This window comes from Delphinapterus leucas, chromosome 13 (genome assembly GCF_059928025.1).
Source record: "Delphinapterus leucas isolate spDelLeu-1000000601 "Yukka" chromosome 13, BTC_Dleu_Yukka2, whole genome shotgun sequence".
NCBI lineage: Eukaryota > Metazoa > Chordata > Mammalia > Artiodactyla > Monodontidae > Delphinapterus > Delphinapterus leucas.
The window spans coordinates 63,569,209-63,591,928 of record NC_143141.1 but is presented as its reverse complement, the minus strand read 5'-3'; the positions used below and the strand labels follow the sequence as shown (position 1 = coordinate 63,591,928).

The 22,720-nt window shown below is 43.2% G+C and overlaps 1 protein-coding gene across 2 annotated transcripts in view; it reads left to right on the top strand.

Annotated features, from left to right (window-relative positions):
- Positions 1-1,838: 1,838 nt before the first annotated feature.
- The window catches only part of GALM (galactose mutarotase), a 51,856-nt gene continuing 30,974 nt past the window's right edge, over positions 1,839-22,720 (top strand). For both annotated transcript variants that reach the window (XM_022574045.2, XM_022574046.2), the window contains exons 1-4: positions 1,839-2,361; positions 9,307-9,461; positions 12,884-13,090; positions 19,563-19,644. In XM_022574045.2, the coding sequence (XP_022429753.1) occupies positions 2,172-2,361; positions 9,307-9,461; positions 12,884-13,090; positions 19,563-19,644 (634 nt within the window). In that variant the 5' untranslated portion in view covers positions 1,839-2,171. The remainder of the gene's footprint in view (positions 2,362-9,306; positions 9,462-12,883; positions 13,091-19,562; positions 19,645-22,720) is intronic.

The window sequence follows — 22,720 nt, the reverse complement described above, 5'->3', positions numbered from 1 at the left end:
AAACCCTTCAAAGCTAAAGGAAAATGAAATCAAGAAGTGTAGCTCTTAGAGAGACATCATGGTATGTTTCATTTTCCAACAAGCCAAGCTACAAGACACCCACTGGTGACACTTGGCTTTGGCCATCCAGATGCATTTATTTATTTCTGTGACAACATGAGCTTGGCAGAACATTGAGAGCTGGTGGCTGAGAAAGAAAATTCGGTCTTCCTGCTCACAGAAGAGATTCTAAGACATCCTTGCTAATACAGCTTTGCAGAAAGGGCTTGTGTATGAGTCAGCATACACATAAATGTTAAGTGGGCTGAGGAGGGTGGCAGAGTTTATGGGAATTTCTGATGAAGCAGCACCAAGAGTGCCTACCCGTTATTGTATGAGTGCAGTGCAGTCTATAATTTGACTTGTTTGGGTCTTTTTGTTATTATATGTTATGCTTCACTGAAGCTTGCTGCAAGCTCTCTTTTTCCTTTGCTATCAGAATTCCCCTGATTCATGAATGAGAATTGAGGCTTTGTGGCAAGAATGTTAAGTATTCCTTCAAACTACACAGACAGGGCTGAGAGACTGTTATGTTTTATTAGCATCTGATTCCAGGAATGGGATCCCAATTCTCCTAATTTCCTAGTCATAGACGCATTTTGGTGTTCACCACAGTCTAGCTGGATCCCCTCTGAAGTATCTAGGAACCAAATCAAAAGCAGTGTCAAGCAAAGTTGAGCTGAGTATACAGATGGTCAAGTAAAACATGTCGCCAGGCTTCCAGAATCCTCCCCCTTCCTAGGCCCAGTACTGTCTGGACAGATTTAGCAAAGAAATAACCCAGGCCCCTGTATTTTATCTGGCAATCCTATTAAGGCTTTTGGTAGCTCTATCTTAGTCCTCTGCCATCAGAGGGAAAAAAAATCTGAGATTAGCCATCAAAACCTGGAGCAATATTTCTCAAAGTCTGGTCACAGATAAACTGCATAAGAATAACCTGAGGAACCTGTGAAAAAAGCAGATTCCTGAGTTTCACCCTAGACTCACAGAATCCATAATTCCAGGTATGGGCCTGGGGATATGCATTTTAAAAAATCTCTGTGGATAATTCTGAGGCACATCAAAGCATAACTATTATTTATGACCTCTGTGTCTTTTCTCATCTAGCAGTGCATACTTAAAGCCTTTTGTTGTTGTTGTTGTTGGCCACGCCCCACAGCATGCAGGATCTTAGTTCCCTGACCAGGGATCAAACCCACATCCCCTGCATTGGAAGCGCAGAGTCTTAGCCACTGGACTGCCAGGGAAGTCCCACTTAAAGCCTTTTTCTGCTTATGGAAAGCAGATAATAAAAGTACAGTATATGACATTAATAAATATTTATCCTTAATCCCTTCTTAAAGGAACTTTGGATTTCAGGAACAAGAAGGGGTATATACCCAAGGTCCTTTCCCGGTTCCCTGAAGAAAAGAAAGTCAGAGATTGCCTCCATATAAACTAGGCCCTAATCACCTACACGTGACCCTGTCCAGGCTGTTGGCAGTGGCTCCAGCAGAAACATGTTCAGAGTTGTTTGTGTGGGACAAACAGAATGGATCTTCAGTCAGTGTGCAGAGAAACCTGCAATTATTTACCCCTTCTCTAAATTACCTCCATACTTCTTTCCGGTCTGGATCAAAGAGTTAACTTAAAAACCAAAATTTCCCCCAACTTTTCCTTCCCTCACTATTCCTAATTCTGATCTCTTCATTAATCAGCGTTTTATCTGAAAGTTAGCCACCATTAATGAACAGATCATTGCATATTGAGAACCTCGTGTCAGCGAAGGCAATAGAACCCTGCGGATTCAGGATTTGGGTTTAGAAAGACTACAGGCCCCAACATGCAATTTCACCTTCCAAGGACTACCATTCCCAACATGCAATGCAGTCAGCGTTAGTAAAGGAAAGGAACTAGCTGGAAATTGCCAGGCTGGCTGGAAACTTTGCCTGCGTGCCAGCCTCAGGCAAAGGAATGATTTAGAAAGCTCCCAGAGGATATTTTTTGCAGGAGCGGTCACTCCCTAAATCCAGGCAAGAAAAGGGAGGAGTCTGAGCCGTGTCCCGCCCCTTCTCCAGTAAACTTCTGCCGTTCCAGGTTTGGCGGCGGGAGTTCGAAGGACCTGGAGAAGCTGCACACCCCTGGCTTTCCCCATGGTTTCGGTGACCAGAGCCGTTTTTGGAGACCTGCCCTTGGGGGCAGGGACGGTGGAGAAGTTCCAGCTGCAGTCAGACCAGCTGAGAGTAGACATCATCTCCTGGGGCTGCACCATCACGGCCCTGGAGGTTAAAGACAGGCAGGGCAGAGCCTCAGACTTGGTGCTCGGCTTTGCTGAGTTGGAAGGTGGGTTGAATTCCGCCCCGGGCTGCGGACGGGCCCCAGTTCCACCTGGCACACTGCCCCACACGGCCTGCCCGGGATGCAGGGATGCAGGGGAAGTACGGAGCTTGTGACCATCAGGAGTACTTGGATCCGGCTAACTCACTGTGTTGCCATCCAGTGTTTGGAAAAAGACAAAATGAATAGAAACTGACGTAGGACTGGGCCTCTGGTTATACATTTAGGCTTTGTCTTATTTAAAAAGTCAGTTGAGGGTAAGATAAACTCCAGCAACACTGGAGCGATCTTTGAGCTGCCGGATCTTTGTAAGGGGGGGAGGGGAAAGTGCAGGCCAGAGGGGGTGTGCCCCCTGCTCTTCCTCCTGCCCTTTCTGAAGAAGGAAAATGATCAAAGTGCGTCTTCTACTTCCTTTCTCCTTGATCAGATTCTCTTTGAGGTCTGGTTGTTTCAGAAATGCTCCATAAGGTAAGCTTAGTGGGTGCAGAAGCTTATCCGCTTTGGTCTGTGATCACCCCCTGGCTGATCAATAACTATGTGCTGAAAGAATGAGGAAGACCAACTTACTGTCGAGAAACGAGTCTCCTTATAGCTAGGGTGGACTTTGTTCTGTGGGAATCCGTAGACAATTAAGAACATGTATTAATTCCTGCATTCAAACACTGTTGATCCAACTGTCTCATTCAATGAGACAGGTCCCCATCATCATGCAGCTTGCAGCGTAGGTGTGGAGATAGACCTTAGCCAAATATTTGCGTAAATAAATAACTCACAGTGCAGTTTGATTGGGGCAAAAGAAAATGTACATAGTGCTTGCTATCTCTTGGCACACCCGAGTAGCTAGACAGAAAATGAGGTTGAAATAAAGTTAGCAGAAGGCAACTGCTTGAGAATTAATTCTCTCTGCTCAGTGGTAGGGGCATGGACAAAATCTGTTAAGAGGGGCTTCCCTGGTGGCGCAGTGGTTGAGAGTCCAACTGCCGATGCAGGGGACACGGGTTCGTGCCCCGGTCCGGGAAGATCCCACATGCCGCGGAGCGGCTGGGCCCGTGAGCCATGGCCACTGAGCCTGCGCATCCGGAGCCTGTGCTCCACAACGGGAGAAATCTGTTAAGAGGAGGCTTGAGGTTTTCCTTTAGGTGTCTGTTTTTCTGTCTGTTTGGTTCTTTAGATATGTAACATAGCTCATTGTTGGAGGTCAAGAAACCTGAGAGTATTGGTTTTCCCTTAGGAGGATAAAACTGGCTCATTTCCTTAGCAAAATGTATTATAAAAGTATTTCTGAGGATCCTATTCCTTGCCCTCTGGTTGGTTGTCTTTAGCTCCTTTGGAGCCTCCACAGCTTGGCTCAGAGAAGGAGGTAGGTAACCTTCAGCAGAATTTCTTTGGTGATTTCAGCGAGTCTATTATAGGAGACTCACTGGTAGGAAGGTGCAGGGGCTGGGGGAAATCAGCTCCACTTACCCTTGCTCTCCACGCCCCCTTCTACTTCTGGGGGTGGTGTTCCTATCTTCTGTCTTCAGAGTCAGAAAGCAAGAGAGTTGACAAGTGACAAAAGAGGATTCTTTAGAATCACTTTTGCTGAGTCACCTCTCTCTGTTAGTAGCATAACCATTTGCTAGGCTGAACCAGAATCACAAAGAGATAACTTGACTGGTGCAAAATTGCCCGGTGGAGTCCAAGGAGAATTGGATAGATGACCTAGAATTTCGGAGCCAGTAAAGCACTGGAGTTGATAAGCGGTGAGCATCTGCTTTAATCACCCCATTTCCATCTCTTCTTTCTCACCATTCAGGAGGTAACTACCCCCCCTCCCCTCCTCCCACTCATACACACACTCACTTCTTACTAATTTTAGTTCTCATGTAAGAGTCACATGGACCTTAAAGCACAAGGCATCTTTATGGAATTCATATGAAACGTGTGCCATGATGATGTGGCACCTGGGAAGCACCAGTTTCTTAGCAGGCATAGAAGTGCCTATTTTGTGAGGGCAATAATACAGTCATCTCTGTGAGTCTATGAATCTTGTGGGAGTCTAGGTGGAAGAAAGTATTATCCCCAAATGTTCTTAAAAGGGAGAAAAAAAATAGACCCCCCCTCAGATTACAATGATCTAGCTTGTATTGACTATTGTTCCCCATGTTATTAACATCTCTTGAGAAAGTTAAATAGCATTCTCTTATCAGGATGTGTCACAGGCACCACAAAATGCCAGGTCGAATCAAAGCATCTAAAGTATTCTAGGTGCTGGGAATTCCCTGGTGGTCCAGTGGTTAGGACTCCAAGCTTCCACTGCACGGAGCACAGGTTCCATCCCTGGTCGTGGAACTAAGATCCGGCAAGCCGCGTAGTAGCGTGGCCAAAAAAAAAAAAAAAAAGTAAAATATTCTAGGTGCTAGATCAAGATAGACATTTTCAATCCTATGCTATAATTTAGATAATTTAATTACTTATTTAAAAAGGAGAGCAAGCTATTTTCAAAAGATAAAGAAGCATTTAGAATATCAAGTGAGGCTTTCTGATATGTTTAGCCACTTCGAGGTTGAACTTCATATATGTCATTACAGGAAGCATAACTGCCTCAATCAGAATAGTGTGAAATGGCGGTCTGCTACTATTTTGATCAATTCTAGTGTATTAAAACCCATGTTAAGAAATTGGCGACAGAGGATGTCTTTAAGAAGGGACTCTGGGTAGCTGGGGTACAGAGACAGGAAGGAGGCTAGATTTTCACTGTACAGTCTTTTAGAACATCTGAGTATGTAAGTATTATATAAACAAACTGAGGCAAATAATTTAAAGCAATAAGATGTGACAGAGTGAGTAAGGGGTTATCCTCACATTACCATGTTCCAAAAATGTTTTGAGCCAAGGTGAAGAGCTAAGCATGGATAATTCCATGAGACATGGTCCTTTTGTAATTGCCAGGTTAGATGTGAACTACCTCTAATTTCCCAGATAGATTTTATAAACTACTTGGCTGATGGCCATGACTGGAGGTCAGAATAGTTCAAATTCTCCCTCGGAAAATGAGATCTTTCTTCTGTAGAATTCTAAAGAGGTAAATCATATGATCTTTTAGTTATAGGCTAGAAAAATCAGTAATGCCTCCTGTGAAGTATTTTTTCTGCCATTTTTTGGATTAAAAATATTTTTTAATGTTTTTCATCTGCAACTCCCACCTGCAGTCATTATGACTTCTTTCAAAACCCGTGATGAGGATATTTCCTATAAGCCAGAGGTGTAAATAACCTACTCATGCAATCAATGCTATTCCTCCCCCTTCATCTTCCACCCAGTTGCCACCAACACCCAGCTATTACTGCCATGAGAGCCATTATGGAAAGCTTAGAAAAAAATAAACTTAGTGCTCTTAGAAAACCTGCGTTTATAAGAGGGGGTGGGAGGAAAAGAGACCAGTTTAGAGGTTGCAGTTTAATATTACAGATGCCCAAGAGTGTCCTTGTAGGAGCTTTGAGGATTCCTAGTTTAAAATCTCTGCTTTGTCCCTTAAAGCTGTGTGACCTTGGGCAAGTTATTTAACCTCTCTAGATCTGTTTCCTCACTTGAACCAAGTGGATTAAAATGCTATTGGCTGTGATCATGTCTGACTATAGTGAACAATTAATCATTTTAATCTCCTCTCCTTCCTTTGCCCCCAAATATCTTCCCTCTTACTCCTTGAACTTTTTTATTTCACTTTGTTAACTGTGCACAAAATGGCATGGAGATTCCTCTGGGACAACCAGCAGCCATCTAAAAATATATAAAATATTTGGGATGCTAAAAGTGCTTGTCAATTAAACTAGTGTTTATTTTCCTTAGAAAGCTGAAAGAAAGTCACTCAGGTGTGGAGTTTTTGACTGAGAATCCTGAGTGATTTTATTTGAGATTTGGGGCACTCCTGCTAAAGTTTGGGCTGTCTGAGGTGGGTGTCATAGCTGGGATCCTTGGGATATTTGAGGAGTGGACAGGGCCATACCCCATGGTTAAGCATTTATTAATATATTCTAGCCAGTCCCTTGCCCAGAAAAAGGAACAAACTTTTTGTCTACCCTTTATCCTACATCAGCAACTGACGACTGAATCAGCATTCATGTCTTGACCTAGAAACTTTGCCCTTTTTCATGGAAAACAGTATTTTCTGCATTTCAAAAACAAGTTTTTTAGTCCTAATCAGAATTTGGGGACTGTCACGTTTTGTAATTCTGACTTGATTTAAAAGCTTAGTAACATGTGAAAGTAGTATAAAATCCATGTGTTCTGAAGAGTTTCTCAGAGACAGTTGAGAGCAGTGGTTTCTGCTGTCCTTGTGGTTTAATCCTTAAAAACTCTTCATCTAAACCAAGGGCTTCTTACCTCCATTGGCTTAATAATTGTTGCCAGAAAATGGTCCCTTCCTAGGGAATTCTTGCAAGCCCATGAGGCAGCAACCTTGCTGTTGAATTCGTCCTTGTCTCTGATGCCAAGCATGGGGCTGGCAGAGAGTAGGGGCTTGGTGTACGCTTGTTGAATGGATCAATGTAGGAGTCAAAAAGAGATATAGCCAAACAACTTTTGAACAAAAATTCTGCTTTTCTTCACATTTTTGAGCTCCCGATTAGCAAATGAAATTATATGTCATCAGGGAAATGCAAATGAAAACAACATTGAGACCTATTATTATTATTAGTTAGTTAGTTATTTTTTTTTTTTTTGGCCGTGCTGCGCGGCTTGTGGGATCTTAGTTCCCTGACCAGGGATGGAACACGCCCTCAGCAGGAAAAGTGTGGAGTCCTAGCCACTGGACCACCAGGGAAGTCCTAGAGACTCCTGTTTGTTACTCAATGTAAGGGGTTTTAAAGCTACAGCTTCAGAGAAGAAGGTGGGGAGAGAGGTGGAAGCTGGTGGAGACTCAGCCTTGCCTGTGCTGAGAGATGGTGGTAAGGTCAATTAACCAGAAAGCCTTGTGCTCTCCAAATAATGTGATGCTTAAGAACATGTACTCAGGAGCCAGACTGCCTGGGTTCAAACCCTGATTCTGCCACTAACTAGCTGCGTGTTTTGGGCCAAGTTACTTAACCTTCTGTCGTCAATTTCCATGCCTGTAAAATGAGAGTAATAATACTGCCTACCTTATAGCAGTATTCTGAGGATGAAATGATTTAAATGTAGAGCACTTAGAAAGTGGCTGGGACTTAGGAAGCGGTCAATAACCGTCAGCTCTTGTGGGAGTCTATGGGCAGGACCCTGAGGACCTGCAGATTGGCAAGGAAGTGAACCAGGGAAGACCTGGAAGAGAGTGATTAATGTTTCACTTACGCCCAACCAGCTGAGTAATGGGAACGTGTGACCTATAACTGGCCCAGTAGGTTCAGGGCCCATATCCTGAGAGCCCCTCCAGCCATGGTAAAAAGAGTTCATGCACTTGAATCACATACTCTTCTGACCCACAGTAGGTGTGATGGATACAGAGTACCACATGAAGGGGGGATGGAGTTCCAAGGACAACTGAGTGAAAAATAGAGCAGAAAGTAATCTTAGCAATAATACAAAAAAATGAACTACCTCCAAACCTTAATCTCTGCCATGACGATCTAAACTAAAAGATTATAGCATAGAGAAGCTTAAAGACAAGGAAGTTACTGTAATATGCCCACGCATACTGTTGTAAGTACAAGGACACTGGCTACACTACTCTTTATGTCCCCGCGCCCTCCCTCCCCCAGAAAAGCCCAACAACAGTTTATGCTCATCAGCATGCCATACAGCCATCAAAAGGGATATGGAGTCACATGGAATGATCTTAAGACATTTGATAAATGAAAAGTTGCAAAACAATATGTGTAGTTTGTCTCTTTATGTAGAATGTGTGTGTTCGTGTATTTGTTTGTGTTTATATGTAGTTAATTTAAAAAACAAAAACAAGCAATTGGAAGTGTATATCCCAGACTGTTAGCAGTGATTATCAGTGGGAAGGAGAGGAGTTGAGAAATGAAGGATGGTTTTCATGTTTTACTCTTTATTAAGCTTGCCAGATTTAACAAATAGAAATGTAGGACACCCACCTAAATTTGAGTTTCAGATAAACAATAAATATGTTTTATGTGAATGTCCCATGTATTCTAATAATATGGACATACTTACACTAAAAAGTTATTCACTGTTTATCTGAAATTCAGATTTAACAGGTGTCCTGTGTTTCCTCCAGCAAGGCTACTGTATATACTTGGGTATTTAACGCTCATTAAAGGAAATTTTCATGTACTAATTGTATGATTTTTAAAAAAGAAAAAGAAGCATAAGATAGTTTCTTTTCAAGACTACACAAAAATATAATTTTTGGTAAAGAAAGTTGGCCTAGAAGCAAATTACAGAGGAGCATGTATATGAAGACCTCAGTTTTGTAAGAAGAAAAGCATATGCACACATATACTAAAAGATGGAAAGGTATACATACCTAGATATACATAAGAATACTAACAGTCCTCTCTAGTGTTGAGATCAGGATGATTTAAGTTTCTTCTTTGTGCTTTAGAAAGCTCTTTTGTTTGTTTGTTTGTTTTGTGGTACGCGGGCCTCTCACTGTTGTGGCCTCTCCCCTTGCGGAACACAGGCTTCGGACGCGCAGGCTCAGCAGCCATGGCTCACGGGCCCAGCCGCTCCGCGGCATGTGGGGTCTTCCCGGACCGGGGCACGAACCCGTGTCCCCTGAATCGGCAAGCGGACTCTCAACCACAGCGCCACGAGGGAAGCCTTACAAAGCTCTTTTAAAATGTTTGGAAAGAACATGAATTGCTTTTGGAAAGGGAAAAGGTCATGTGTAAAGAACACCATTTTTCCTTGCTTCCCTGTGGACGCAGATATGCCCAAGTTGCAGCTGCCCTCAGAAGGAAGTGGTGGGCAGCGGTGTGAGCCTTGTCTTTGGTTTAAAGTTATAAAAAACTCTGTCATCCCATACCCTTGCAGGATACCTCCAAAAGCAGCCCTACTTTGGAGCAGTGGTTGGCAGGGTGGCCAACCGAATTGCCAAAGGAACATTCACGTTGGACGGGAAGGAGTATCAACTGGCCATTAACAATGGGCCCAACAGCCTGCATGGAGGAGTCAGAGGGTTTGATAAGGTGAGTTGGGGGCATCGGACAGAGTCCTCACCTGGCACACTTCACTGAGTACCTTCAAGCATACCTTCTATTTGCCAGGCACAATCCTAGGCCCTAGAGCAAATGCATGATAAGGTGATACAGGAAAGAGGCTGCTCCCATGGTTTGGGGGAGCAGATGTGCCGGCTATGTTCCAGGAACCACCCTTCACTAGCTCATCTGACTCTAATAGGCAGGAGAGCCCTGAGTGAAAGGATGACAGCCCTTAGGAAAGACAGGGAGCACCTTTCTCACAGTTTTGGCATCAGAGTTGGTTGACCTTAGGCACAACAGAAAAGTGGATTAAAAATAATACCCACCACTTCTTGCACACGGCATTTGCATATATCATCTCCCACCCTCACTAGAACCCTGTACTGTCACCAAATGAGAAATCTGAGGCCCTGAAAGGCCACACAGCTCCTAAGTTGGGCTGCCTGACCCAAAGCCCTCATTCCTATACTACCACTGCTGGTGTCCGCCACGGCTGCTGTGGGTGCCCCCAACCCAACACACCCCATGTATCTGTCCGTGAGCCCCCTCCCTATGCATTGTGGTGCCACATCCAGGCTGCGCTTCCAATGAAGTGCCTCACGCCTCAAAATGACCTCGACTCTCCCCGGTTCCCCCTTTCCACGTTAAAACTCCCATCCCTTATGTGAATCCCTGGAAAACCAGGTTAGGAAAACAAATTGATCAAACAGCTTCTCCCTGAGGTAGGAATGCCTGCCCTCCTGTTTCCTAGCTGCGTGGGAGCCTGCAGGTGAACCCCAGTGACTCTGTTACTAGTCTAATTTCAGAGAGGTAATTTTGGTAGTTAGCTTTCCTTTAAATTATACCACCCAGGTTACTTCCTAGGAAAAAGCCAGAGAGGACAGGAACATGTATGGCAGTTAAGAATCACAGTTTTTTCTTTTCTACCTCTTACTGCCACCCATGCTGTTGAGGGAAGTTGGTCACTCTCTGTTTCCCCTGTCCTACAAGCTTCCTGTCTGTGGTTTAGAGCTGGACTGCCCCATCACTTCCCCTTTCCTCCATGATGGAACTCCTCACGCCAGGGAGACATGAAGGCAGAGGGTATCCTCTGTCCTGGCAATATTAAGGCAGAGGGTCTCTGGAATATGCCAAGTGCATGGGCAAACCCCAACCAGAGGAAGTTAGGCCCAGCTCTGTTTGGCCAGAGATCTTCAAAGGAGCCTCAGCACCTTGTTCTAGCTTGTTCCTGCTCACATGGTTCCTGTTCCACATGGAATTTTCTGTGGTGTTGTGTAATGGGGCATGCCCTGTATGAACAAACGCAGAAGGATAGTATTCATGTCCTTCTATGCAGTGTGTCAGCTGAGCCCCTTCTGTGAACCAGGGGGATGGGGATTCCTGAGACTCCAGTATAGTGAGGGATTCTTACATAACTGTTGCAGGCAACAAGCCCCATAACACAGATGCCAGTGGTGTGCTACAGGAACTGGGTATGGACAAATTAATGGCAAGTAGGAAGGTTGGATTTGAGCTGTTCTTGAAGAAAAGATAGTATGTCATTTAATAAGTGGATATTGGAGAGTGGCTGTGCAACAGCCCACAGAGGGGTGGGGAAAGACTTGGAATGTAATCTTGGAGCCACTGAAAGTTTTAGGCCACTAGGTTTTCATGTAGCAACATGAGCAGTATCACATGGACTTTGTTTTAAGTTGCATTTGGTTTCAACAATTACTGAATAATTGTTGGTTTGCAGGTATGTTTTTCTACTTATACCAACACATTTTTTAAAAGATGAAATTTGAATAACCTGACAGGATTAGAAATGGTGTAAGTAGGCCTAGAGATGCAAATGCGGAAATTTTCAGGAAATTTGGAAACCATAGGGTCAGGGAAATCCTCCCGTGAATAGGAATTATACTTTCCACTTTATCTGATAATATTGCTTTACACAAAAATCTTTCCATTGTTCCTTTCTCTAAAGGAAAAAAACTAGGTAGCAAGTTAAGACGATTTTATTTCAAATATTTTATTCCTAAAATTTTCCGTTTGGGGGATTCCTTTTTCTTTATTGAATCACACATATACCAGGCCACATTTCCGGGAGATAATTAGGGTGTAAAATTAATTTTTTACTAAGGTCAGCGAATTTGTTTCAAATACCAGCTGCTTTCACTGTAGGCGAAGGCAGAGACCTCTGTTCCCCACTGGGCTCCTCTTCCTGGTAAATGCAGTGTCAGTGAGAGAGATCCAGGCCATGCCAGAAGTGGGTGGGCAGAGCCTGGGCTCGTGGGCCATTCCTGTGACCCACAGAAGTTATTATCTTCCAACTCTATTTGCAATGACAGTGTTTGGCCTCAACTCTGCTGTTGGAAACCAAGATTGGAACAAAACATTGACTGAAAGTAAGATGTGGAATAGTGCAGACTGCCAAGCTAAGTTTGAATCCTAGCTCTGTCACTAATTACACGTATGACTTTAAACAAGATATTTCTCCCTTTAAACAATTGCATGAATTATGACAGGGTTCTACTCCATCCCCTGGAATGTGGGAGGTGGAAGTGGGCAAGTTAGCTCCCCTGAACTCAATTTGCTCATCTATAAAATGGGGGTAATAATGTTAGTTGGAGCCAGGTGAAATTGCCAGTGCTCAACTGTTTTGACCTATAAAGATGGTAATTTCGCTTGGTTCAACTAAATCCTTACCTTATAAAATGGTTTATGTAAAGCACCAGGTCAGTGACTGGCTGGTGAGCACCCAACAAATGGAGGTCTCATGTCTGCAAAGGGCCCCTTTCCTAGTGACCGCAGAGCTCCCCAAAGGGACTGGGGTGTCTCTGGCTACCTTGTCCTCTGATGGTGTAGAATAAGGAAGCAGGCTCAGGATTAGACAACTTGATTCAAATCCACTGTCTTATTGGCAGTGTGGCCTGGGACAAGCAGTTTATCCTTTCTGAGCCTCCATTCTCTCATCTTTAAATGAGGTTAATGGCACCTACTTTACGTCAGCCCTGAGACAGATAGTGTCTGCGAAGTTTCTAGCAAAGAGCCTAGGCTCATAATGGGCGCTCGATAAGGCATATAAGATTACATATACATTTCAGGTGTACAACATAGTGATTCACAATTTTTAAAGATTATATTCCATTTAAATTTATTATAAAATATTGGTTATATTCCCCACGCTGTACAATATATCCTTGTAGCTTATTTATTTTATACATAGTAGTTTGTACCTTTAATCCCCTACCCCTATGGTAACCCCATTGGTAACCACTACTTTGTTCTCTGTGTCTGTGAGTCTGTTTCTGTTTTGTTATATTCACTAGTTTGTTTTATTTTTCAGATTCCAAGTTGTCTTTAAATATTGAAATGTGGCATTTAGCTTGGGATTGGAGTGACTAAACAGCTTCAAAAACACTTTCTTCCAGGTCCTGTGGACCCCTCAGGTGCTGTCAAATGGAGTCGAGTTCTCACGGGTCAGTCCAGATGGTGAGGAAGGCTACCCTGGAGAGTTAAAAGTCTGGGTGACATACACACTGGATGGCGGGGAGCTCGTGATCAACTACCGAGCACAGGCCAGTCAGACCACTCCGGTCAATCTGACCAACCATTCTTACTTCAACCTGGCAGGCCAGGTAGGTGAACTTGCCTTTGATCACCTGCTGTAGTGTGAAGTGCCACTTCCCTCTTCTCTCCTGCGTTGTGCTTTGTGGAATGACCTGGGGGAGTGACTGGAGAGACTAACCCAGTATGGAATTACCCTGGCAATGGGGTCGCCCCTGGGATGAGGAAAAGTGCCCAGCAAAGCATCTGACTCATAATAGGTGGTCCACAAATGGAAGTTATAGGGAAATGAGTACATTGTCTTGCCCCACACGCTCAGACAGGTAACAAGCTATTTAAAGAACTCCCTGTCACCTAATTGTAACAAGTGCTTACATTTGCTTCCCCAGTTTCACTCCAGTTTCACCCCCCCCACACCAAAATTACTTCCAATTAAGGCATTTTCCATCACTGGATCCTTGAAGATGTGCTTAGCCCAGCCCCTTTAGATAAATGCTGCCAATGTTTGTGTGCTCCCGCTGTACGGCCCACCCTAGGAGTGGTGTGGAGACACTGACAGCCCCCCTTAGGTAATTCCCTCTAAACTACCTCATTCCCTCCTAATGATAATATTTTAGCTTGCTGAGGAGGCTATTACATGAGACAGAATAAAAAAAAGGCTTAGCTAAAATCTGTAGATTCTATCTATGACTTTCTCTTCATCTAAGAAGCTCATCATTGTATACTAGACTTGAATCGCTTTGGCATGATTTCCTACTACAAAGTGATGTTCACAGCCAGCTAGTAATATCTTGCATTTTTACACTTTTTAGGATTTTGTTGATGATATGCTGATTTCTTTTCTAGAATCTTTTCAAATAGCATGAGTTAATTGGTTCTTACATAATTTGAAGATAAGAAAGACGGTTCTTCACTTGCTTGTTCCTTATCTTCAGGAACTTCCACCATCCTTTTTTTTTTTTTTTTTTTAAGGGTCTTCGTTTCTGTGCTAGGGCTTTCTCCAGTTGCAGCGAGCGGGGGCCACTCTTCATCGCGGTGCGCGGGCCTCTCACTATCGCGGCCTCTTTTGTTGCGGAGCACAGGCTCCAGACGCGCAGGCTCAGTAGTTGTGGCCCACAGGCCCAGCCGCTCCGCGGCATGTGGGGTATTCCCAGACCAGGGCCCGAACCCGTGTCCCCTGCATCGGCAGACAGACTCTCAACCACTGCGCCACCAGGGAAGCCCCACCACCATCCTTCTTTAGATCTTAAAGACAAGCCAAAAAATAAGCACACACAAGCCACAAGAGACTCTGCAATCATGAGCATAAAGACCCCACTTTTTTTTTTTTTACATCTTTATTGGAGTATAATTGCTTTACAATGCTGTGTTAGTTTCTGCTTTATAACAAAGTGAATCAGTTATATGTATACATATGTTCCCATATCTCTTCCCTCTTGCATCTCCCTCCCTCCCACCCTCCCTATCCCACCCCTCTAGGTGGTCACAAAGCAACAAGCTGATCTCCCTGTGCTATGCGGCTGCTTCCCACTAGCTATCTACCTTACGTTTGGTAGTGTATATATGTCCATGCCTCTCTCTCGCTTTGTCCCAGCTTACCCTTCCCCCTCCCCATATCCTCAAGTCCATTCTCTAGTAGGTCTGTGTCTTTATTCCTGTCTTACCCCTAGGTTCTTCATGACATTTTTTTTTTCTTAGATTCCATATATATGTGTTAGCATACAGTATTTGTCTTTCTCTTTCTGACTTACTTCACTTTGTATGACCGACTCTAGGTCCATCCACCTCACTACAAATAACTCAATTTCGTTTCTTTTTATGGTTGAATAATATTCCATTGTATATATGTGCCACATCTTCTTTATCCATTCATCCGATGATGGACACTTAGGTTGTTTCCATCTCCTGGCTGTTGTAAATAGAGCTGCAATGGACATTTTGGTACATGACTCTTTTTGAATTATGGTTTTCTCAAGGTATATGCCCAGTAGTGGGATTGCTGGGTCCTATGGTAGTTCTATTTGTAGTTTTTTAAGGAACCTCCATACTGTTCTCCATAGTGGCTGTACCAATTCACATTCCCACCAGCAGTGCAAGAGTGTTCCCTTTTCTCCACACCCTCTCCAACATTTATTGTTTCTAGATTTTTTGATGATGGCCATTCTGACAGGTGTGAGATGATATCTCATTGTAGTTTTGATTTGCATTTCTCTAGTGATTAATGATGTTGAGCATTCTTTCATGTGTTTGTTGGCAGTCTATATCTTCTTTGGAGAAATGCCTATTTAGGTCTTCTGCCCATTTTTGGGTTGGGTTGTTTGTTTTTTTGTTATTGAGCTGCATGAGCTGCTTGTAAATTTTGGAGATTAATCCTTTGTCAGTTGCCTTTGTCATTTGCAAATATTTTCTCCCATTCTGAGGGTTGTCTTTTGGTCTTGTTTATGATTTCCTTTGCTGTGCAAAAGCTTTTAAGTTTCATTAGGTCCCACTTGTTTATTTTTGTTTTTATTTCCATTTCTCTAGGAGGTGGAAGACCTCACTTTTTAAAATAAGTTCAGAAAGAAACTTGACAGAAATAGAACAAAATATTAATGGTTTTATGTAGGTAATAGATCATGGTGATTTTTCACTATTTTCCACATTTTTGTAACTAAGGGGGTGATCTAAAGGAATAGATTCAGAAATAGAAAAAGAAATTAGGCGTGAAGTATTACTCTGCCAATGTGTTCCAATGTAGGACGCAAAATGGGAACGTAAGGTTCACTAAGGCTCTTTCTGCTTATGTGAGAGGAGGACCCTCCTGACCAGAATTTTCTACCCTTCCAATCCTACAAGGACTTGGAGTGACTCCTAAAAATTTCTAAATTTTTTTCCAGAGGCTGAATAGTTTCCCAGATCACAGACCCCACACAGAAGGGCGGTCAGGGTCAACTCCCTTCTGTGTGCTGTCTTAGTAAGTACAGCTCACATCTACAGCCTCTAGCTTCAGGGATGGGGTGGGTGAGGGCCACCAGCCTTTTGGAGCATCAGGTAAGGGTTGGTAGGCAGTTACTCGGCCTGGGGTCAAGGGGTCTCTCTGCATTTTCAGAACATCTCTTGCCCTACCTGGAAAAACATTATTGTGTGTCTTAAACCCTCCCCAGGTAAATAGCTCGAAACTTGATATTTACAATAGTCAGCTCATCTTATATATTTTCTTTTTGTTTGTTTTTTAAATTTAATAAGCAGTATTTTTGTCCTACTTGGGGGTCAAACTTTGACTCATCACTTCTGAGTTTGAGTGTTGGAGGCCTAGGGGGAGGAGAGCACTGTGTTTTTCAAAGAATGGAAAAGGTATGTAGGTTGCAGGTTGGTTGATTTTTTTTGGCTGTTCCTTTCTTATCTAACACAAAACTGGAAGAACTTTTTTTTTTTTTAACTGAAACTTTATCTGAAGATCTATGAAAGCAGGCCTGGGGCAATTTGAGATGAAAAGCAATAGTTCTGGTTTTGGTATGACTGTGTAGGTATGTCATCAAGGACCCAAATTCTTCCATCGTTCCATTCTGCTTCTTCAGTGCTATGGTTTTTGTCTTCCAGCTTATCCCCTCATGGTCACAAGATGGTTGCCACAGCTCCATGAATCACCTCTTCATATAGTCACATCCAGAGATAAAAGAAGGAACTATTCTTTTTTTCATATCTCTAATGTTCCATTTTTAAGAACAAGCAAAACTTTTTCTAGAAGCTCCTCAGCAGACTTTCCTCATGTTTTGTTGGCCAGAAGTGTGTCTTACGCTCTGCTTAACCCAATCACCAGCAAGGGAATTAGACTACAATGGTTGGCTTAGACAAATCAAAGTTTGCCCTCTGGGGCCTGGGTGGGGTTCCTTTCCCTGAATATATCCTCACATAGGATAAATCAACAAGTCAGTGTTCTGCCACGGGGAAGGGAGGGTGCTGATAATGGAGTTGAGATAGCTTTTGGGTAGTAACCAATAGTGTCTGTTACATCCTGCTAGTGGTGATAAGAGCTGAAGTAAGGAAGTGGTAGTGGCAGCGCACAAAAAGGTCTTTAAAGCCCCATCCAAGCCGCAGTGAGCTTTATAAATGGTTAATGTTACAAATAGTAGCAGCCAAAGTTAACCAAAGCAAACACTGAACTCAGAGATGGGCCTCAGTTCTGTTTGTGAATCAGCATTCCTTGCCAAGTTTTCATCAGCCTGAAAAGGAAAAGAATCCAACAGTAACATTCCACCAGAGTAGACATTGCATTATTCCAGGTCAGAAGAGTCATAAAATGAAAAGCGTGCTTCCTTTACTGAAGGAACGTTCCTGCTGTTTAATGACCCAACAATTCAGAGAGTGGGTGCCTAGTCAGTGTTCCTTCCCTTCTCCTCCCAGGCTTCTTCCCAACATCTTGGACTCAATTTAGTGGTGTGTGATTTTCATACTGAATCATTTTCTTCCTGCCCTAGTGCTAAAAAACAAACAGAACAAGGAAATTTCTAAGAAGCTCTATTCATAATAATAAAAAAAACTCAAAACAACCCCGAAGTCTATCAGTAGGAGAACAGATAAGTTGTGATATATTTATACAATGGAATACTACTCAACCTTGAACTGAGCGTTGAACAATTAGAGCCAAAGAAAGAGTCCCAAATTCTCATTCCCTCACAGCTGCTACCCTCAGTCCCAGGGGCCTCTTCGGTACTGGCAGTAGCCTGAGGCCTGAGGTGACAGTAGGGAGAGCCACACAGGAGAGAGACCCCTCTAGGCTGGAACAGCTCTAGGCGGGGGTGCAGGCCACTCCCATTTTGGACCTGCCTTCCCAGGTCAGATCAGGGACCAAACAAGTGGCTAAGATAGTGTGGGCAGAAGCCTCTGCCCCAGCCTTGTCTCCCACCCACTCCTACCCTTGACCGCTGGGACAGTACAGGAGAATCATAGTTCATTAGAAACAGAGCCTCCTGGTAGTGTAAATAAACCAATTTCTGTCATGTTTAGACATCGATTCTCACAGCCTCTGAAATCTTGGCCTTTGTCCTCTGGATGACTCCATTTGATTGTGTGGCTGAGGCCTTCTGACACTAGAATATGTTTTCAGTTAACCCAGAGCACTCTGCCTCTCTCTGCTCACTTCTCAGGAACCCCTCGGAGCCTTCAATTTAGCTGAGCTCAGGGTTTCTCAACCTCGGCACTGTTGACATTTGGGGCCAGATGACTCCTTGTTGCCGGGGTGCGGAGGCTGACCTGAGCATAGTAGGCTCTTTGGCAGAATCCCTGGCCTCTTCACACGACTGCATCCCCAGTAGCATTACCACCCCCAGCCGTGACAATCAAAAATGTCTCGAGACACCTGTGGGGCAAAATCATCCCTAGCTGAAAACTACTGGTTTCGTTTATTTTATTTTATTTTATTTTTAAATTTATTTATTTATTAGTTTTGGCTGTGTTGGGTCTTCGTTTCTGTGCGAGGACTTTCTCTAGTTGTGGCGAGCGGGGGCCACTCTTCATCGCGGTGTGCGGGCCTCTCACTGTTGTGGCCTCTCCCGTTGCGGAGCACAAGCTCCAGACGCGCAGGCTCAGCGGCCATGGCTCACGGGCCTAGCCGCTCCGCGGCATGTGGGATCTTCCCGGACCGGGGCACGAACCCGTGTCCCCTGCATCGGCAGGTGGACTCTCAACCACTGCGCCACCAGGGAAGCCCTGGTTTCGTTTATTTTTGAGCATTCACTCAGCAAAAGCCCTCACTTGGTTTCCTTTCCACATCTTTTGCTGTGAAGCTTTAAAATACTGCTATTAAAATGTAATCCTTTTTATTAGAAACATATATGTGTATTTTCCAGTTTGTAAGCAACACAACACATCCTTACTGAACTGTTCCCCAAGAACCCTGGACAGAATGGGGACATCAGCCCGATTTTATACTGAAGGAAATAAGTCCAGAACTAGACCCCGGGCCTTTCTGACCACTGACCAGTGCTTCAGGGACCAGCCTTTGACTCTACCAGGAGGTCAGGCTGCATCTTTACAGGGGAGATGGGTCCCCAGTTCTGACTTCCAGGCTTCTGCCATGGAGGAGGGAGTGGGTCCTCTGAGTGGGAACTAGGCCAGAGAAGGGGTGACATGGCCCACCCCTAGTGAGCCTAGAGGTGATGCTTTGGCTGTCCACCTGTGTGTTACAGGTCACTGACCCTTGCTCTTTTGTTTGCCTGGCATGTGAGGACAGTAGAAGAAAACCCTCTGCTAATAAGTCAAAATCCAAAAGGCTTTCAAACCACTGTTGTTTCTCTGACTTTTCACTTTCATAATTCCATTCAGAAAAGAACATGCATGCTGGGGTCACACTCGAAAGTTTCTTCCAAATGCATCGGCTGCTATGTTTGAGCCCCTATCTACCTAACTTAAATGAACGAATTCATCGTCATCATAGGCCAAATGGGGTTTCTAAAGTTTTCATCAATACTTGAAAACATTTCTGCAAGAGAAGTTGTAAAGCAAATATATAAAATAAGACTGAGCACTGAACCTTCTTTTCCTTCTCTACTTTTTCTCTCCCAGGGTTCCCCGAATATATACGACCATGAAGTCACTATAGAAGCTGATGCTTTTTTGCCTGTGGATGAAACCCTGATTCCTACAGGTTGGTGAATTTAAACCTCTTATGGGAATGCAGAGCTGCGGTGCGGTGTGAGAAACATTAAAACTTCATTTCCCTAAATATATTTCCCTTGTTGGCCTGACACAATGCCCATAATTACCATGATTAGTCATTTGTTTTGGTTATGGTTGGGTGACCATTTACTTAAACACCCAAACCAGGACACTCTTGAGAGGGTAAGGGGATGCTATTAATAATTTTGCCAGGGCAACAGGCATAAACTGAGATAATCCCAAAAAGCTGGGTCAGATGGTCATCCTAGCTGAGCCATAGACGCCAGAAGTTCTGCATTAAAATGTAAATCTGTTACTCCTTAGCATCTTAGCAGAGATAAATTTACCTAAGCATTACCTCACAAATGCAGGACGCTGATAGAACATGTCATGGTTTTTGACAGAAAAGGAAAGGGTTGGATGGGTTGTACCCTGAGGAGGACAAATACAGATACATCACCTCCGAGACACAGTTAGGGGGATGGGATGGAAGGAGGATTTCTGCGTACCAAAAGGGAAGGCGAGGTGTTGGCAGAGTCAAATTCATGTGTGTGTGTGTGTGTGTGTGTGTGTGTGTGTGTCTCCTAGGTTTACTGGATTGAGATCATTTTGGTTATTATTATTTGGGATCAAAAGTACCTTGGTTCAATAGGCAAATCCATAGAGATAGAGAGTAGATTAGTGAGTTGCCAGGTGCTGGGGACAGAGGAGAATGGAGAGTGACAATGGGTACTAGATTTCTTTTTGGGGTGAAAGATTCTGGAATTAGACAGTGGTGATGGTTGCACAACCTTGTAAATATACTAAACATTGATGAATTTTGCACTTTAAAAGGGTATGTGAATTATATCTCAATTTAAAAAAGGAAAGAAAGAACCTTGGTTCATGTGTTATCTCCAGGATTGAGGGGTATAGTTTTGTACTAGATTGTACATGTACCCCCATCTGGCTCCAGGGGACAGATAGATGACAAGATGAACGGCAGGGGTGCTGTTATTTGTGGCAGTTTATAGAAATTAACTTGTAATAATTATCCCCAAAGCAGTAGATACATATTCTTATTGGGATTTTGTTAAAATCAGAGATCAGCTGAATGTAGAAGGCATCGTCAAAGAAAACTAAAGTAAACAAAAGTAGAGGATGAAGGGAAGGAAGAACAGAAATCTAGAAAGACACAAACACTTTCTGTATCAGTTCCCCTTCTGGAGGAAGGGCCATCTTCGTGCTGCCCTTGCCTGATCTAGGTCTCTTACCTGTGTCTGACAGTGACTTGACTTCTCGGATGTGTTATCTCATAGCTCCTTTATCAGATGGCTTATGTCCTGTGGTCTGTTCTCTCAGGCTTCTGTTTAGAGCGCCAGCCCTCCAGAAGCCCATTGCTATGGTAGCTACGTGTGAAAGGTCAGGAAGACCTGTCCCTTCTGTTCCCACCCTGTGTAAGGGTACTAGTACCTTAGTTGTCACCTCTGCTCCAATAAAGAGCTTAGGTGATAGAATATGAGCAATTAGAAGCCAAGGGCACCATCTTTGTTAGTTACTTGGTTTACATCACAAGTAAGAAGACTATTGACATTACATCCCCCTCATATGATGCACTGAAAAAAGCACATCACTTGTGTGGTTTTCTGTCAAAAATGCAGAACCTCAGTCCATTCAGGAGAAGCCATGACATGAACCCAATTGAGGGATCATGTACAAAATAATTGACCAGTACTCTTCAAAGATATCAAGATCGTGAAGGACAAAGAAAGACTGAGGAGCAGTCACAGAGGAGACTAAGGAGATACAATAATTAAATGCAACATGGGATCCTAGACTGGATCATGAGGCAGAAAAAGGGCAGAGAAAGGTGGGTGAAGGGTACACATAGATGTATTATTTTTGCAACATTTTTGTAAGTCTAAAATTATTTCAAATTTTCAAAGCTGGAAAAAAAGAAAGACCCAGGGATCCAAGTAAGATACTAAAGTTTACTGGGCACCTGCCTTACTTTAGATAAGGGCTTTTGTTTGAGCATCTTTATTTCGGCATCTTTAAAACAATAGGGCTGTGTTTATGGCTGGTAGTTCAAAATTCTTAAGGGGAAAAAGAATGTGAGCCTGCATACTGAACAGCAACTTCAGTTAACAGCAGGAATTAGAAACTCCCATAAACAAGGCGACTACAAAACTAATTAGAATAATAATGAGGAATCAAGATACATGGATTAAAAATTTTTTGGCGTCACAGTGTTGAATATTTTTCTGGCTCCAGGGCTTTTATGTTTGTCTTGGTAATGTGTTATCTTCTGATATTGACATGGCTCAATAGATGGACGTGAATAAGCTGGCCCATCTTGTCCTAGATGCAGAATTATTGCATTAGAACTATGTGATGTGAACTGCAAGGGAAAAATGGTGGCAGCTCCTGTTTTGTGACTGATAAGGAAGAAAATGAACTAAGTAGCTTATAAATGGAGGTGATGAAATAAGGGCATATTTACTTCTGTATATTTATAAAATTTTATGCTATCCTGCTGAGTTTTGATCAGATGAAAATCACAAAAATGCATAATTCATACCAGGTAAAGATTATTTGTCATGATTGTAAGAGATAATTGTCGCAAAGCAAAGTACAGCTTAACATGCAATCTAATTGACTGCATAAAACTCATGTTCATCTCAGTTCTGCACTGTAAGTGGCTTTAGGATCAAATTCTACACTCTGTACTAATATTGAACACCTGTGAAGTTGAGTCGGCTGTGAGATCTCTGGACTTTCAGGGAGGCAAGAGCCCAGGTTCTAGTCTTGGCTTTGCTATTGACTAGCTAGGGGGCCTTGGGTGCATGTATAATGCTTTAACATTTAACCTCTATAGACGCTTATTTCCTTTTCTGCAAATAGGAGATTGAACTCAATCAGGGTTCATAAATTTTCATAAATCAGACCCATAAATTTTATTTAAAAAACCGTTTGGGAAACTTATCTGGGGTTGCCCAACTTTTCATTTTGCCAAGCTAGAAAGCTATTACAAATACAGAGCTATTAAAATTAATTGGGAATATATGCATATTATATTTCAATTT